At 35.0% G+C, this 18,925-nt stretch overlaps 1 protein-coding gene across 4 annotated transcripts in view; it reads right to left on the bottom strand.

Annotated features, from left to right (window-relative positions):
* Nucleotides 1-18,925, bottom strand: part of COMMD10 (COMM domain containing 10) — a 239,350-nt gene that overhangs the window by 186,549 nt on the left and 33,876 nt on the right. For 2 of the 4 annotated variants that reach the window (XM_031938765.1, XM_031938755.1), the window contains exon 5: nt 8,872-8,982. In XM_031938765.1, the coding sequence (XP_031794625.1) occupies nt 8,872-8,982 (111 nt within the window). Of the gene's footprint in view, nt 1-4,772; nt 5,020-8,871; nt 8,983-18,925 lie in introns of those variants that run through there. The other 2 variants (XM_031938759.1, XM_031938749.1) reach the window with 2 other exon arrangements.

The raw sequence follows: 18,925 nt of genomic DNA, 5'->3' as shown, positions 1-18,925 counted from the left end.
CTATTGTTATATACAGATTAGAAATGTAAACATAGTTTTCCCACAACTACAGACTTCACAACTGATTCTGCATTTTATTTCAAAGAACAGCTTGAAAGGCAGAGGTTAAGACAACTAAAGAACACTACTGCCCCCTGGTGAAGGAAAAGGCAAACAACACTTCAGTTTTCTGTAAAATAAGAATAGGACATTATTTTGAGAAACACTGACAGACAAAAACCTAAACAAAACAACTGGGTTATATACACTAAGGCAGTGCAAGACAAGTGACAGTCTCTTTCATTGATAAATTTAGTATCAAAACAGGAAATCCAAAAAAAGAGAAGTGCTGTAAAAGAAACAAAATTCAATGTTTTTTTAAGTGACAGCAGTTAACACTACCAAAGGTAATGCTATTATTGCTATGTGAATGTTGGAGGTGGAAGAATCAATTAATCAACAAATACTTATTTAGCATCTACTATATGTCATGTTCAGTGCAGACTATTAGGAAATACAATAATAATCTTAATAGCCAGCATTTACATAATGGTGTTTTAAAGTTTTCAAAACACTTTGCACATATTATTTCATTTTATCCTCACAATAACCCTAAGAAGTAGGTAGGTGCTGTTATTATTCCCCCCTTAATAAATGAGGAAACTGAGGCAGACAATGATTTAGTGATTTCCCCAGAGTCACACAGCTAGTAAATATCTGAATGTCCTGACTCCAAGAACAGGATCTACTTATTATGCCACCCAGTGAAACAATTTCTCCTTTGAAAGAGCTTATATTCTAAAGGGAGACACAAGAAGTACACATAAAACATGTCCAGCATAAATGCAAAATTAATAAATACAATTAAACACAAAGTAATTTGGAAGAGAGAATACTAGCAATTGTAAAAGGAGGAGGGGGAAAAAAACTTTTATAGGCACAGGAAACTGTTCAGGTCATATATACAATCCATCAGGCAAACTATACTGCGAAAATCATCAAAATATTTACTTTGATAATGTATGTTGTTCTTTCATAAAAAGTGATGATACTATTTTAAAGTTTATTTTTATACTAAGAAAAAAGCATAATACTAGGTCTTTAGTTAAAAGAAATTCAATAAATCTTGTTTTAAGCAATTTTCAATTTAAGAAATAATTTTTCATTCTACATTTATCTTTTTTGCTTCAAAGTATGAATTTTCAGGGTTCCTTTACTCTTACTTATCCAATTCTTGCTACATAGCATTTCAGATGTGTCAAGGGATTCCCTTGTCAGAAAGAACAAAAAAAATTATTTTGGTGAAAAAGTTGATGGATTGCAGTTAGGAAATTGTATAGTGATTTTAGCAAGTCCAACCTGCTCCCTGGCACAAAGGTCTATCTTTTTAAAACATAATGTTCTCCTGACAATACTATATGGTTTCAAACGCTGAAATTCAATAGCCAATGAAGAATCAGTGGTAGGTGCCTCAGAGACACATTCTGGGCACACAAAAGCTGCAGGATTTTTCCAAAGTTGACTTCTATACAAGAAGTGGCTTTAGGAAGGGATTTCTCAAGCATTCTGATCTGAAGAACTTTTTGTACTCTTAAGAAGATTATTGCAGACTTCCTGGAAAAAAAGCTTTTGTTAATTGTGTAATTATTGTGTAATTGTGGTACATCTATCAATATTTGCCATGTTAGAAATTAAAATTAATAAATCATAAAATATTTTGACCTCATAAATTCCCTGAAAGGATCTTGGGGTTATTGCAGACTTCCTGAAAAAAAGCTTTTGTTAATTGTGTAATTATTGTGTAATTGTGGTACATCTATCAATATTTACCATGTTAGAAATTAAAATTAATAAATCATAAAATATTTTGACCTCATAGATTCCCTGAAAGAATCTTGGGGACTTCCAAAGGTTTCCAGATCATGCACACCCAGATCACTGGGTTAGAGAATACCATCAAGAAAATATATAATAAATTGGCAAAAAAAGCTGGACAACCCCAGTACTCTAGTGACAAGCCACAAAATAGAGGAAAAATGTAGAGGAAAGCCTCTGGCATGCTGGGCAAATCCCTTAGATAGTTCTAAGGACATTTTAAAAACCACACAAAGTAAGAAAGCATGGATCAGCTGCCATCTTCCTGATGGAAAGAATCCCCACACTGATGTGATCACTGAGCCACTAAAGTACTAAAGTTATAAGCTGGTGGTCTATGATTTCAAAAACTGTCGAAAGGTTATCTTCAAGACGCCAGGTGAGGCAAAACTACAGAAAACAGAATTTCATAATAGTCATAGGTTGAGTAAGCATAATGCAGAAAAGCATGGATTCTTTAAAGCTGTCCAGTGAGCAGAAGCTAAAACTATTCTATATGGTTTTTTTTTTCTTTCTTTATGGATTCTCTACCTTGGTAGTGACTAGGTGACTGCTGTGAGGAGAGCATGATTCAGAAACTGCATACAGAGATGAAATGGCAAACTTTTCGGCAGCATTTTGTTGCTGCTAGAAAAGAAATGTACAAAAGAAACTGACTTTTCAGGTTGAGCCTGCACAGAAGATGAAAAGTAGGCATTTTTAATATTTCCCTGCTTCTAATTTGCTGCCTGAGCCCTACTTTGATTAACTATATATGAAAGTACTGTCTAGCTCTGAAAATTACAGATCTAACAAAATCTTTGAAATCAACTCAAAATATTAAAACACCAGCAATTCATAGGAAAAAAATATGCATCTACTTTTGTCCTGATTTTTTTAATTGATAGTTTCTGTTCACCTTTTTTGTTGTTGGTGGTGGTGGACAAGGTTAAGTCATTATAATTACACAATGAGTAGTCTCATTGTTCTTTTCATCAGTGTTGTAGTCATTATGTATGTAGTTTTCTTGTTTCTGCTTACTTCATTCTCCAATTGTTTGTATAAATCTTCCCGTATCTTTCTGAATTTTCCATTTTCAGCATTTATTATAGTACAATAACATTCATTTGTAAATTCACATACCACAATTTGCTAAATTATTCCTTAAATGATGGCCATATACTTTGTTTTTAATGTTCTGCTTACAATAAAAAGAGTTGCTACAACTATTTTTGCACATATCCCTCTTTGAGATATATGCCCAACAGTGGGTTTTCTGAATCAGAGTATGAATATTTTAGTCATTTTCTTAGAATGATTCTAAACTGTTTTCTAGAATGGCTGGAATGATTCACAACTTCACCAATAGTGTATTAGTGGACCTGTCTTTCCACAACCTCTCCAACAATGACCATTCCCAAATTCTTCATCTTTGCCAATTTGCTGAGAGAAAATGAATAGTAATTTTGATTTGTATTTCTCTATTATTGATAAAAAGAACTGTTATTTTTATTAATATTAATAATTTGTTTTATATCCTTTTACAACTTCACAAATGGAAAATGGCTCTTGGTCACATGTAACTGTTTGTTCCAAAATATCTGCACTATCAGACCACTATGAGAGATGCTTTCTACAGAGATTCCTCTCCCCCCCATCATTAGCTTTGCCCCTTCTCATACCAGCTGCAGAATATTTGTGTAAAAGTTTTTACAATTTCATGTAACTGATATTAACTATTACATCCTTTGTGATTGCCCGTTTCTTGTTTAGAATTACCATGTTTTGCTATAATTATGAAAGGCATCTGCTCTGGTTCTTTTCTACATTTTTTATTGTATGAACTTGGGTATTCAGATCACACATCCACTTTCAGTTTATTATGGCATATGGGTTTAAGATGGTGATATAAACCTAACCTCTACCAAACTACATTCCAGTTTTTCCATAAAAATAGGAAATTATTCCCCAAGTAATTTATGTTCCCAGGCTAACTGAAAACTAAACAATTTAAAAAACTGTTTCTGATTCTTCCTTATCTTATCTTTTCCAATGATCTGCTTTTCTATCTTTTTAATTAGTAATAATGAATTTTGAGGATTACTGTTTTATAATATAATTTAAGGTCAGGAAGTACTATTTTTCTCCCTTTTTCTCTTTCTTCATTATTTTTCATCATTTCCCTTAAGATTCTAGATTGTCTGTTCCTCCAAATTTATTCTGTAATTATGTTTTCTAGCTCTGACAGTCTGGATGTATGACCTTGGGAAAGTCACTTAATCTCTCATAATTTGGCAATTCTCTAAAACTATAAGTTGTAGAAAAGTTACCAACCAATATTGATTTAAAAATTTTCTCAATTCCAAAGTTCCCTATAGCAGTAAAGTCATAGGCCTAGTCCCTATATTCATTTATAAAGTATCTCCTTTTTCGTCTGACTGGTGGGAGCTTGTAAGCTATAATTTTAGGAATATAGATCCACAAAGTACCTTTCTCCACAAGGTCGTAGATACCATATAGGGACCAAAATAAAAGTAAAAATGTGTACTGAGGAGAGAGGAAGAGGGCAACCCAGGAGGTACTATATACATATATACACTATTGTACTAATAACTATGCATCTTATAAAGTTTAAACAAAAAAATAAAATTTTATATGAAATTGAATAACATTTGATTCCCAAATCAATAAGATCTCAAATCAATAATAAACTAGAGTTTACTGAGTAAGGGAATGACATAGAGTTGGAAAATTACTTTGGCAGTAGTGTGGACAATAACTTAGAGAGGAGAGATTTTTAAAGCAAGGAGACTTATTGCAATGGTCCAAATGAAAGACCTGAATTATGGTGAGGAGATTAAAAAAAAAAAAAACAGTATTTTACAACTGATTTTATATATATATATATATATATATATATATGATGAAAGGGAGTAAGGAAGAATGAAACCAAAATTGACTGGAAGGATTTGGTGAGTTTAATCAAAATAGTAAAGTTCAAAAAGGGGAAAGGTTTGGGAAGAAAGATAATTAAGATCCACAAGAAAGATCATAACATATCCATACCTATTTATCCTGAATGACTCTTTCTTCTCTGCAAAAGTGAAAAGGTTGGGAAGGATGGGTCTTACTCCCCTGGAGCACAGAGTCCTCCTGCCAAGGATACCTGCCACAGCCAGGATTAATCTGAGAGGCAAGAAATTTTACCTACATAATTGCTATATGTATCTGGATGTCAGAAGATAACCACCATGAGGTGGTATACCTGGGTGTCAGAAGATAACCACCATGAGGTGGTATTCCATGAGGAATACCATACATTAATATGGAATATGTTATGGAACAATCAAATATATATAGTATGTGGTCTATCATATATGGTATGGTAGAGCTAGCATTGGGAGGAGGTAGAGTGACGAAGTGTTGAGCAGCAATGGATAAAGGGGTTACCATAATTAGTTGTATGAAAGAGAAGCCTCAGAAGAGGCTCTTATGAAAAGAATGGAATCAGACCTATCTTCCCACTCTCTCCCTTTGAGGAACTTCCCTTTGAATCCATTCAACGGCCCCCCAGTTTGGAGACAAAAACATAGCTATTTTATTTAAAACAAAACCAATGTATTATAGATGCCTAAAAGCACAACTAGCAAAAGACATTTTTGGGGAGAAGTAAAATTAGCAGGTGAATATGGCTGGCCCTATAAGATGACCCAAGACTTCTATAGAAAGAACGTTTCATAATCATTTCCTCTGACTATAAAACACAAAACAGCTCCACAAAACAATCCACAACAGTGCAATGGCATTCACTTGCTGTACATAGTTGCATAATTCCAGAAAACTGTCAATCACATGAAACATATAACAAAAAATTTAGAAACAAACAAAATAAACCTATAGAATATACAGACATACTTCTTCAGCTCCTTAGGCTTACAGAGTATCTCTAGATCATATATGCAAGTGTGGGCTTAGTTATGTTAAAACAAATAAATATTTCTATTGTTGATATCCTCATCTTGGTCTATGTTGGTAAAAAGGGAATTTTAATACTTTTTTTCTTTTCCTAAATCCTAGTAGGGACATTTGTGGAGATTGTAGTGAAAGATAAGTAGATAAGGAAAAAATCCTTTGGTAAATTTTATTTAAATCAAAAAATAACTATCCTTAAACTAAGGACTGTTTTAAAAATAAATTATGTTTCAAAAAATTCTTACCTATATAGAATTTAACAGGTCATTTAAAAGCTAAACTTTGAACTAGATGAAATTGATAAATTTTTTCTATTCTTCACCCATAAAAAATTTTAAATTCTTCAATTATAAGTAAAGAAATATGAGAATTATCTTTCTAAAATTAGAAATAGGCATTTCAGTACTTCTGATGGGCAGACACCAGATTTCACTACTGTACTTTAAGAAATGACAAGCAGAATTATCAGAAAAACCTAGAAAGACTTACACTAATTGATACAAAGTAAAGGGAGCAGAACCAGGAGACCATAGTATACAGTAATAGCAACAACATATGATGATCAACCATGAATAACTTAGCTCTTCTTAGCAATACAGTGATACAAGACAAGTACAAAGGACTCACAAAGAAAAATGTTATCCATATCTAAAGAAAGAACTGATAGATTCTGAATGCAGATGGAAGCATCTGTGTGTAGGGGTGTGGGCAAGTGCATGTACACATAAGTTGAGCACTGTATTTTCTTTCACAACAGGACTAACATGGAAGTATGTTTTGCATGATTACACATGTATAACCTATATCATATTTCTTACCATATCAAGAAGGCAGTGAAGGGAAAGAGGAGGAGAAAATTTAGAGTTCAAAATTTTAAAAATTACATGTTAAAAACTGTTTTTATATGTAACTGGGGAAAAAATAAAATATTCAAAAACAAAAAGATACAAGACTTCAAGGAAACAACATAAAGCCCACCAAAGTACTACTCAGTTGACCTAACTATACTATTTACTGACTAAAGCAAAAAAAGCAAAAATTATGTGGACATAGTCAATTCAAACAAAAAAGGCACAGAAAGACATGTGTATTCTCTCTTGCTTTACTGGCACCCACTAGCCCCTTTCTTTATCTGGCTCAGGAAAATAAAGCCATATAAATATAAATGCTTTTGAGGAGGCCGGTTCTATTAAGAGAATAGCTTAACATCTAAAAGGTCAACAAATGTTAGAGGATATGTAATTTTATAATGAGTTAGATAAAGAAAGCTGGAACCTATTACTAATGAGTTAACGTAGGTTTAAAAAAAAAGATCAGGTGCCTTTGAATATCCCAGTTGTGAATATATCATCATTCTCCTTGTCAAGGCAAACCCCGCTACACATATCAAGGGATTGATTCCATGCTATCCAGTCTTTGTTAGCAAATTGACCCAATCATTCCTAAAGTCTTTCTACTCTTCAATTTCTCCCCATCAACTGTCTTCTTCTGTTCTGCCTACAAACAGGCCCACCTCTCCTAAATCTTCAAAGGTTCCTTACTTTTTTTTCACCATCTCTGCCAACAATCATCCTCCAGCCCTCAGTTAAGCTTCTTGAGAAAGCTATCCTGCTCTCTCTAAAGTCATACACAATCACTGTTAAATCTAGAGGCCTTTTCTCAGTCCTCAGCCCCTTTGACTTCTCTGCAGCATTTGACACTGTTGAGCACCCTCTTCCCCTGAATACAACCCTCTCCAGGTTCTCATGATACTGCTCTCTCTTCCTTCCTTCCTGTATAACCATTCTTACTCAGTCTCTTTCACTGGTAATTCATCCAAGGCACATATACTAACCCTGGATGTCCTCCAAATGTCTGTCCTAGGATCACTTCTCTTATTTTACATTATCTTGCTTGGAGACCTAATCATCTCCCATTAGGAGCAGATTAAATTATCATCAGCATATAGATGATTCCAGAGATGTATCTCCAGCCCTAACCCCCTCCTCACCTCGGCCTAGTATCTTCTCCGACATCCTTCAAGTCTCAGCTCAAATCCCACCTTCTGCAAGAAGTCTCCTGCCACCCCTTTCTCTCCCACCACTACTGCTTGCTCCTTCCCTCTAAGATTATCTTCCATCTACTCTGTATTTATGTCTATGCAAATACTGTTTGGAATGTTCTTTCCCTTCTCCACCCTCCCATGAGAATTTGTTGACTGCCCTTGAGACTAGAAACAATGCTTTTTGCCTTTTTTGGTCTTCCTAGCATTTAGACATATAGTATGGATTTAATAAATGTTTATTGACTACATTTACCTGTCTCTATTCTCATGTTCCTATCCCTCAGCTTCTACTCTACCCATCCTGGTTTCTTCTGGGTGAAATCTAAGTAGTTTACATCATTATCTTATGAAATTTTTCAGTGATAATTTATAAACTGATAATTAATATTTCTTTGGCACTTTGCACTAGTGTCACATTTATAAATCATCTGATGTTCTTAATAAATGATGTCAAACTTCTATTAAAAGGTATAAGTGTGAAGCCAAAATCAAATTTTTATTCTGTCACTAAGTCAATAAACCTTTATTAAGTACTTACTATGTTTCCAGATATTACAGTAAGTGCTGGATTTTGCTAAGAACAGAGAATATTTTAAAATTCACAGGACCTTAAAAGTCAATTCAGATCATTGTCATATTCTAATTATTGACTACATAGTTCTTTATAATAAATAATACTCATTCTTTGACAAGTGTGCAGCCTAATTTTTTTAAATCCTGCTAACATTTAAGTGTAAAAAGCAATCTATGACCTTTTCCACAATTTATTCCTATGATAGAATTTAATAAGAAATTTTCCATCCAAAAATTCATCTACAAAATCAAATAACCTTTCAAGGAAATAGGAAAAGGTACCAAATTTCTTTTATGTATGACTCCAAAGACTATTTTATGTAAATAATGACACACTAATTTGTTACCAATTCATGTCCTTTGGTTTAAAATGATTGGCATTTAACTTTTTGATATAATCCACAAAGCTCTAAACAAAGTAGACAGTTCACCTGGAAACAGTTTCTTACCTTTGAATCTTCATTGCTTACTCCAAGTTCTAACACAGCTTGAGGAGATTTCAGCTTTGCTTGATTAGACTGAGCCATTTGAAGGTTAAGCTGCCATCCAATTGTCTCAAGCTACAACAGACAAATACAGATGGAAATCAGATGGTGCATATCAAAAATAACCAGCCCCCTTTAAGCATGGCTCCCCTCATAGGAATGAACGAGACTATCTTATATCAATCTTGAGTTTCCTTCAATATTCAGACCTTACAATTCTCCTTCTATTGACAATTGGCTTCCTGTCATGCCTATCAGAGCCAGCAAAACCAAACAGTTTATTCTAAAAAAAGAATTGTTCCATGCAGTGGCCCAAATTACTCTAGAGGACTTACAAGGAAACCTACCTCCCCTACTCTTGGTAGAGAGTGAGCAGGCTGTTGTACAGAATGGTGCCATCTGTTGTTAGACAGTTACTGATGCATCTGTTTTGTTAACCTATCCTTTACTATATGGGAAGTTTCTGTGGGAGAAGAGTTACAGCAAAGTGGCAGGAATGTAGAAATACATCAATAAAATATTATTTAAATAATAGTTCAGAGACTGAAGGAAAGCATACAAGAAAGGCAATTACTTTATGGCATTAATGCCTTTCTCTGATAAACTCAAAGCAAGTAACAGTTGTTAGCACTTTGTTATGTTTAGCTGGTTTAATAAATAGGTTTTGAATGAAGCTAGGAAATTTAAAAGTCAACAGTGCTATCCCAGAACACTGCTTTCAATAAATACAAACTTATTCTTTTTCCATGGAATATAAATATACTTCATGAACACAAAACAACTTCTGAGGTAAAGCAGACAATGAAAAATTAAAACTATGATTGTTCAATTTTTCTTCTTAATATATCAAAAGGTATGAGTTTGCCTTGACTAAACTTTATAACTTACTATCTCCTGCAATGTCAAAAATAGTTTAAGGTCTTGTAAAATTTCAAGTACCAAAAAGCATTAGAAAGTTTTGTGAAATGCAGCTTAAATATTTGACAATATGAATGAGTAACAAAAACATAACAATTTCATATTGATAAATATCATAACTACTTAAAAAATTTTTTTAAAGATTGCTAAACCATTAGAAATCACAGTAGTAACTGAAAACCAAAACAGAAAAAGACGGCTGAAAGTGTTCTCTCTTGAAGGGGGGTAATAATTTGATGAGAAACCAAAGCCAAGACCCTGATTCTAGCACAGTACCTTTCGAGGATAAGGGATGAAATGGAGGGAGATGTTGTACAGACATAAGCAAATACCACAGGCTAAAAATCAATTAAATGAAACATTTTAAAGAAGGACCCTTACTGTACTTATCTTTATCACGGATGTAAAATAGCCCAACATACTAACCCACAGCTGTTTCTGAGTAACCACATACTACACACTTCCAATAACTGAGGATAAACACATGCTAGTTTATTTCCACTGCCTGATTCAATTCCTTATGCAATATGTCATTGTTAACATCAAAAAGCATTTATTCCACACTCCTGTGTATCCTATCAAAACTGCTTTGATTAGTACCATGTCTAGGAACATTGAAGAGACCATAGGGGTCATCTAGTCCAACTCCATCACTTTGTATGTGAAAATATGGGGCCTGGCAAGTTCACACATTTTGTGCATTGTCACACATGTAGGAATTGTCAGAGATGTGATTTGAATCCAAATCTTTAGACTCCTATTGTACTACAATATCTCTCTGAAATAAAGATGAGATATGTTACACCTGAGAAAGCATTTAGACCAGTATTCTGACCTACCTATTTTACAGAAGAGTAAACTATTGCCCAGAAAAGTTATAGTACTGACCCATGGTCATAAACCATATCTAATAAGTCTCTGTATTCTCAGGTCTACTTCCACAATGTCTCTAAGCTGTCCCCTTCTCTTAATGCAGTTACCACTCTATTTCTGGCCTTTGTTACTTCTTTCCTGAAATACTGAAGTCACTTTCTAATTGGCCTCTACATCTCAGAAGTCTCTCCCTCACGCCAACTCATCCTCCTCATAGATGTAAAGGAGATTTTCCTAAAGCACTGGTCTGACCTCCAACTACATCCTTTTGGTTAAATAAAAATGCCTTTGTTTGGCATTCAAACTCCTTTGTTGCCTTTCCAACTTTACTGCACAAATACCTTTTATATACTCTCTCACACAATATTCCATCTCTTTCCTTGCCTTTGCACAAGCTGTATATCTCATGGCTGAAAGGCCATGGCTCTTCACCTAAATCCCTTATAATCTTTCTTTCAAGTATTAGTTCAAGAATAAACTTCTTTTAGTTTTATGAAAAAACCAACAAAATAGATAATCCTTTAATTACTTTGTTAGAAAAAGGAAAGAAGAAAATCAAAGTGTTAGTATCCAAAAAAAAAAAAAAAAAAAAGGGAGAACTTTCCATCTATGAAGAGGAATTTAGAGCAATAATTAGGAGCTATTTTGTCCAACTAGATGTCAATAAATCTAATAATCTAAGTAAAATGGATGAATACTTACAAAAATGTAGATTGCCCAGATTAACAGAAGAGGAAATAAGTTATTTAAACAAGTTGAACAAGAAATTAAACAATTTCAACTCCCTAAGAAAAAATCTCCAGGACCAAATGAATCTACATGTGAATTCTCCCAAACATTTAAAGAACAATTAATTCCAATATTATGCAAACTATTTGGAAAGGAATCCTACCAAATTCCTTTTTTGACACAGATATGGTGTTGATATCTAAACCAGGTAGGGTCAAAACAGAGAAAGAAAATTATAGACCAATTTCCCTAATGAATATTGATGAAAAAAATCTTAAATAAAATATTAGCAAAGAAATTACAGCAAGGCATCCCCAGGATAATGCACCATAACCAAATAGGATTTATACCAGAAATGCAAGGCTGGTTCAAAATTAGGAAAATTAATAACATAATTGACTATATCAATAACCAAATTAAAAAACATCATATCTCAATAGATTCAGAAAAAGTCATTGACAAAATCCAACACCCATTCCTATTAAAAAATGCTAGAAAGTATATGAATAAGTGGAATTTTCCTTAAAATGATCAATAGCATCTATTTAAAACCATCAGCAAGAATAAATTTCTTCAAAAGGCCTTTTCTAATCCTCCCAACTACTAGTTAGTGCCTTTCCCTCCCAAATTAGCACATATGTATTTTGACCTTAGTGGTCATTCAATATAACTACCAATTGAGCAAAAAGTTCCTCTCACTCTTACAAGTGTTACCAATTTTAGATCCAGTGTTGAATATTCATTACATCATAAGGCAATCTCTTCTAATTCTGGAAAGCTCTAACTGCTATGAAATTTTCCCTTACATAAATGAGAAATTTGCCTCCGTGCCTCTTCCTCCCTTTAGTACTACTTCTGTCACCTTGAGCTTCATAAAATAAACCTAATATCCTCATCCTCATGTCAATCTTCCAAATTTCTGACCTCTTCCCAATGAAATCATAGATGCCCTCCAAAAATCTAATTATCTTGTTTCACATCTTATTGCTAAGACATACCAAGGCATACACAGTCTAATAAAACTTCCAGAACTTTTTCACTGCTGTCTAGCCATGTTTCCTCAATCTTGTAGTTGTGCAATTTATTTTTTTAATTCAAATGTAGTCTTAAATTTAAACTTATCTATTTAAATGGTGTATCAATGGTATTGACAATGACACTAAACATAAGAGAATCAAGGAAAGATCCCTGGGGCATTACACTAAAAATCTCTAACTATTAATCACTGATCTTCAGGTTCATCTCTAACCATTATTCAGTGTTCTTTGGATACAGTAATTTAATCATTTCCAAATCTATCTACCTGTCCTGTTAGCTAGCCTACATTTCTTCATCTTCTCCCCTAGGATATGAGTGAGAGATTTTGTCAAATGTCTTCCTGACATCCAACTATGCTATGCCTCTGGCATCCCTCTGCTCGTTCTACCCCACATTCCATTACCTCTTTCATATAAATACAATTATTATAATACTTAAATGAGCCCTATTCTAATACCTCCTCAGAGTACAAATTCTGATGGATCTTTTTCAGCCATAGCAAATCATGAAACTATAAACAAAGAAGGTATATGACAGATTTCAAAATATGTCAGTGAAGATACTATTCACAATCAAGAAATCAGAAACCATTTGAAATATTGAGGTAGTAATAATTAGGATTAAGGTTAACCCATACAAAGTCTATAATTCTTAGTCTATTCCTATATTCTATGTTCTTGTTCTCCTTTTAGCTTGTTACAGGCAGTTTAACCAACATGCATTTGGTTTTTACATCAAAAGGATATTAAAAGATACATTATTCTTTCCTTATCAATCTATCTTCTTTTTGAATCTTATGATTTTGACAAAATTCTTTTCTGCAGAGCTCCCTGTTTATGTATTACAGCCTATTCTTATCTATCACATATTTTTCACTGCCCTCTGGATGATCCTCATTTTCAATCCTTCAGAGACTGAAATATCCTTTGGCCATATAACACTAATAGAAGAATGACAGCATTAAAAGGATGGACAGGAGCTTCCAGGGTACACAAACAACAAACTAGCAGACGACATTTTTCTCCAATCCTCAAAACCTCTCAAGCCAAAATAGAGAGAATCCAAAAGAATATTAAAAACCACACACATTGATGTTTATTGACCCAAGCTCACTCAGTGTTCCTACTAGCAGCAAGGTTGCACTTACACCTAATATACCCCTTCCGCAGTTGCTCTTCCCCACTTTCCAATGCCATGGAGATCTTGCTCCAGAATATGGAAGTTTGCTCAATCTTGAACAGGCAGGTTACTCACAGTCATTAAGGTGCAAAAGCTTTCCAGGGTGGCAACCCAAAACACCAATGCCATACACAGTTCTAAAGTAGCAATGCCAGGGAAAACAGGTTCTAAACTGTTGGTGCCAAGCCAAAGAACTGAAGAGCAGAGGGAGTAGAACAGGTCACCAGAAGAGACTACTGTAATGTTTGGGTTAGCTCCCTGGAGGCCCCAGGATCAGCCAGAGTCAGGATAAGTAAAAGTCCTTGGTTTTTAGGGGAAGAAGCAGACAAACTGCCAGGAGTTTTGCCAAAGATCTCTTCCTGATTCTGGAGTCCAGAATCTCCATCTTTCTCTTCCTCATCCTGCCGCCAAGTGAAAGCTGGCCTCTCTCACCCCACCCTCCAGTCCTTGCCTATGATTATCTTAAACCCAAATATTGTGCCAGTGCCAAACAGTGAGAAGGGCCATTTTTCCAAACATATGTTAATAGAGTCATTGTCTCACATAGAATAGGTAATTAGCCTTAAGTGCTCGGTTGTCTGATTCAAGCATAGCTTTTCATAGTTTCAGCCCTTTACATCTCCCACTTTCTTTTGATTTAGAACACAGGTGGTCATGCCATCCCTGACTTCTCAAGGAGGTGAGAACCCCAAAAAGGAGATGATCATGCCCCCTTGACTTCTCAGGGAGGTGAGAATCCCAAAAAGGAGATACACGCCCTCCCTAACATCTCAGGGAGGTGAGAATCCCAAAAAAGGAGGTGATCACACACACACACACCCACCCCTGGACTTCTCAAGAAGGGAGGTAAAAGCACTAAAAAGGCGATGATCACACACACACACAACCCCAACTTCTCAGGGAGATGAAAAACACCCAAGGGAAGTGGGGAGTCAAGCCAGATGTTGTTAGCAGGTTTCTGGGCTGAAGGGTCTTACTAGAAACAGATATGCACAAATGCATCAGAATGGGAGATATTACACAGGCACATAGCAATAAAACACAGGCTAGCAGTGATGATTTTCCCCATAGCTGGTGCAGGCTCAATGTGGTGTAACAAACTGAATTGTACATTCAAGTGGTGAGATAACAAACAATATGAATCAACGTGATATTGTAAAAGATTTCCATAAGTCCTAGAAGGAGGGTATGTAAACAACAGTCACACATACGCCTTCTTCAGGAGCCAAGAGATAGTCCAAAAACCAGTCTATTGTCCATTGCTTCACATGTCAGGGAATCCAATGATTCCTGCAGACTTTGAAGTCCTGCAACAGTTTCATCAGGTCTCAGAGAATTCAATGAATCCTGAGGGTTTTCAAGTCCTACAACAATCTTATGTCTCAAAGAATCCAATGATTCCTGAGGGTTTTCAAATCCTACAACAATCTTATCATGTTTCAGAGAATCCTATGATTCCTGAGGGTTTTCAAGTCCTATAACAATCTTATCCTTTCTCGGAGAATCCAATGATTCTTGAGGGTTTTGAAGTCCAACAATTTTTGATGTCCATGAGTCTAACACCATAACTGCCAGGCTCTTTCAGTGATGGGCACAGTCAGCAACAGAACCACCTGATGTTTCTTGGGTCTTCTTCATTTTAAGGGTCTGCTCCATCTCTCTCTGATGGACAAGGCGAATATGGCTTGTTGGCACCCATCTGATTCCTTCTCCATCTGTGGAGATACAAGCAAACCCTCTCCCCCAAGCAGTTACCCTCTCTGGTCCCTTCCATTCACGACTTTCTGGGTCTCTCCATATCACCTGGCAATTATCTAAAGATAATGGAACTGCTCGCACTGGACACTGCCCTAACGGTGGATTATAAAACCTGTCTGCCGGAGCCAGTGCATCTTTGTCAAAAATCAAGAAGTTACTAGTATAAAGGGCTAAATTTCGAAGTTCTCTAGGGTTATCTGTGGCTCCCCTTTTCTTTTGTTTTTGGAGAAGCGTCTTTTTTTTTTTTTTTTTTTTTGGTACATTTTTATTTTTTTTAATTTAATTTTTTTTTATTTTGAAAAAAAAATTTTTTTACATTATCCCTTGCACTCACTTCTGTTCTGACTTTATCCCTCCCTCCCTCCCTCTATCCCCTCCCCGAGATGGCAAGCAGTCCTATACAAGTTAAATATGTCACAGTATATCCTAGATACAATATATGTGTGCAGAATTGAACAGTTCTCTTGTTGCCCAAGAAGTGGATTCAGAAGGTAAAAATAACCCGGGGAGAAAAACAAAAATGCAAACAGTTTACATTCATTTCCCAGTGTTCTTTCTTTGGATGTAACTGCTTCTGTCCATCATTGATCAATTGAAATTGAATTAGATCTTCTCTTTATTGAAGATATCCACTTCCATCAGAATACATCCTCATAAGTATCGTTGTTGAAGTATATAATGATCTCCTGGTCCTGCTCATTTCACTTAGCATCAGTTCATGTAAGTCTCTCCAAGCCTCTCTGTATTCATCCTGCTAGTCATTTCTTACAGAACAATAATATTCCATAACATTCATGTACCACAATTCCATAACATTCATGTACCAACCATTCTCCAATTGATGGGCATCCATTCATTTTCCAGTTTCTAGCCACTACAAAGAGGGGCCACAAACATTTTGGCACATATAGGTTCCTTTCCCTTCTTTAGTATCTCTTTGGGGTATAAGCCCAGTAGTAGCACTGCTGGATCAAAGGGTATGCACAGTTTGATAACTTTTGGGGCATAATTCCAGATTGCTCTCCAAAATGTTTGGATTTGTTCACAACTCCACCAACAATGCATCAGTATCTCAGCTTTCCCGCATCCCCTCCAACATACATCATTATTTCTTCCTGTCACCTTAGCCAATCTGACAGGTGTGTAGTGGTATCTCAGAGTTGTCTGAATTTGCATTTCTCTGATCAATAGTGATCTGGAACACTCTTAAGTATGAGTGGAAATAGTTTCAATTTCATCATCTGAAAATTGTCCATATCCTTTGACCATTTATCAATTGGAGAATGGCTTGATTTCTTATAAATTAGAGTCAATTCTCTATATATTTTGGAAATGAGGCCTTTATCAGAACCTTTAACTGTGAAAATGTTTTCCCAGTTTGTTGTTTACCTTCTAATCTTGTTTGCATTAGTTTTGTTTGTACAAAGGCTTTTTTAATTTGATATAATCAAAATTTTCTATTTTGTGATTAATAATGATTTCTAGTTCATCTTTGGTAACAAATTTCTTCCTCCTCCACAAGTCTGAGAGGTAAACTATCCTATGTTCCTCTAATTTATATATAATCTTGTTCTTTATGCCTAAATCATGGACCCATTTTGATCTTATCTTGGTATACGGTGTTAAGTGTGGGTCCATGCCTAATTTCTGCCATACTCATTTCCAGTTTTCCCAGAAGTTTTTGTCAAATAATGAATTCTTATACCAAAAGTTAGGATCTTTGGGTTTGTCAAACACTAGATTGCTATGGTTGACTATTTTGTCTTGTGAACCTAACCTATTCCATTGATCAACTAATCTGTTTCTTAGCCAATACCAAATAGTTTTGGTGACTGCTGCTTTATAATATAGTTTTAGATCAGGTACAGCTAGGCCACCTTCATTTGATTTTTTTTTTATTAATTCCCTTGAGATTCTCGACCTTTTGTTCTTCCATATGAATTTTGTTGTTATTTTTTCTAGATCATTAAAATATTTTCTTGGGAGTCTGATTGGTATAGCACTAAATAAATAGATTAATTTAGGGAGTATTGTCATCTTTATTATATTCACTCGGCCTATCCAAGAGCACTTAATATTTTTCCAATTATTTAAATATGACTTTATTTGTGTGGAAAGTTTTTTTGTAATTTTGCTCACATAATTCCCGACTTTCCTTTGGCAGATAAGATTCCCAAATATTTTATGCTATCAACAAGTTATTTTGAATGGAATTTCTCTTTGTATCTCTTGCTGTTGGATTTTGTTGGTGATATAAAAATTGAGCGTCTTAATGTCTCTGTTTCTCCTTTCTACTATTGCCTGGTCCTTGAGGATTAAAGGGTATGAGAGTGAACATGCAAAATATAAATCTTACCTGGATGCTTTCTCACTTGCTCTTGAAGTTCCTTAAAGAGCTAATATATATTGGAAGCTACAAATTTTATTTGGGCTGTGGCAATTCTTTGTACCACACCTACTGAATAGGCCGAATCAGATATTATATTTATATCTCCTGGATAATAAATAAGAGCTAGAATGATTGCATGCAATTCATTCTGCTGAGTGGACTGAAAAGGAGTTCTGATTACTCTCTTTATAGTTAAGTCATGAGAGTATACAGCAGAAATATTACATTTGGATGCATCTGTAAAGATAGTTGGTCCTTTAAGAGGAACTTTAGGAACCTTCTCTTCAAGAATACATCACCAATTATGTAATAGTCTGGTTATCTTTAATGGAGACCCATGTGTAAAATTTGGAGCTGTGACCAATAAAATTTGCCTCTCAGGGATGGTTTCACAGCCTGCATTAATTTGTGTATTGGTATAAAAGGTGTATATTTTGTCAGGTCTAATACCAGACAATTGTACTGCTTGCTTAATGGCCTTTAAAAAAATTCTAGCCACAATCACTGGGCAAGGAGTAAGGCTTTGTTCTAGTTGTGCCAGGAGGTTCACCCACTCTATCACACTGTCTCCTTGATGAAGGACTGCTGTGGGTGCCTCTTTTGTAGCAAAAACTGATATTTCCAAGGGTTTTTGAGTGACTCTTTCAACCACATTGGATAAAGCCAGTTCAACTTCTCTCAAAGCCTCTTGAGTTTCTTTTGTAAGCTAGCGTGGTGAGTTTAAAGCACTGTCTCCCCTTAAAATGTCATATAATGGTTGCTATTGATATGTAGTGAAGCCTAACACTGGACACATCCATTGGATATCTCCTATCAATTTCTAAAAGTCATTTAAGGTATTTAGCTTCTCTGTTCTTAAGGACAGTTTTTGTACTGTAAAGCACCTTAGGGTATACTTCATTTCCTAAATACTGAAAAGTAGCATGTCTTTGAACTTTTTCTGGAGCTATGTACAATCTGTAATTCCTTAGTGTTTCCATGGTCTTTTATAGACATGCTTCTAACATTTGTTCCTCAGATGCACATCCCAATATATCATTCATGTAATGTAATAACATTACTTTTGGAAATGCTTTTCTTACTGGAGTAAGAGCAGCAACAACACATATTTGACACACAGTAGAACTGTTTTTA

This window comes from Sarcophilus harrisii, chromosome 1 (assembly GCF_902635505.1).
Source record: "Sarcophilus harrisii chromosome 1, mSarHar1.11, whole genome shotgun sequence".
NCBI lineage: Eukaryota > Metazoa > Chordata > Mammalia > Dasyuromorphia > Dasyuridae > Sarcophilus > Sarcophilus harrisii.
This window is presented reverse-complemented; position numbering and strand designations above follow the sequence as displayed.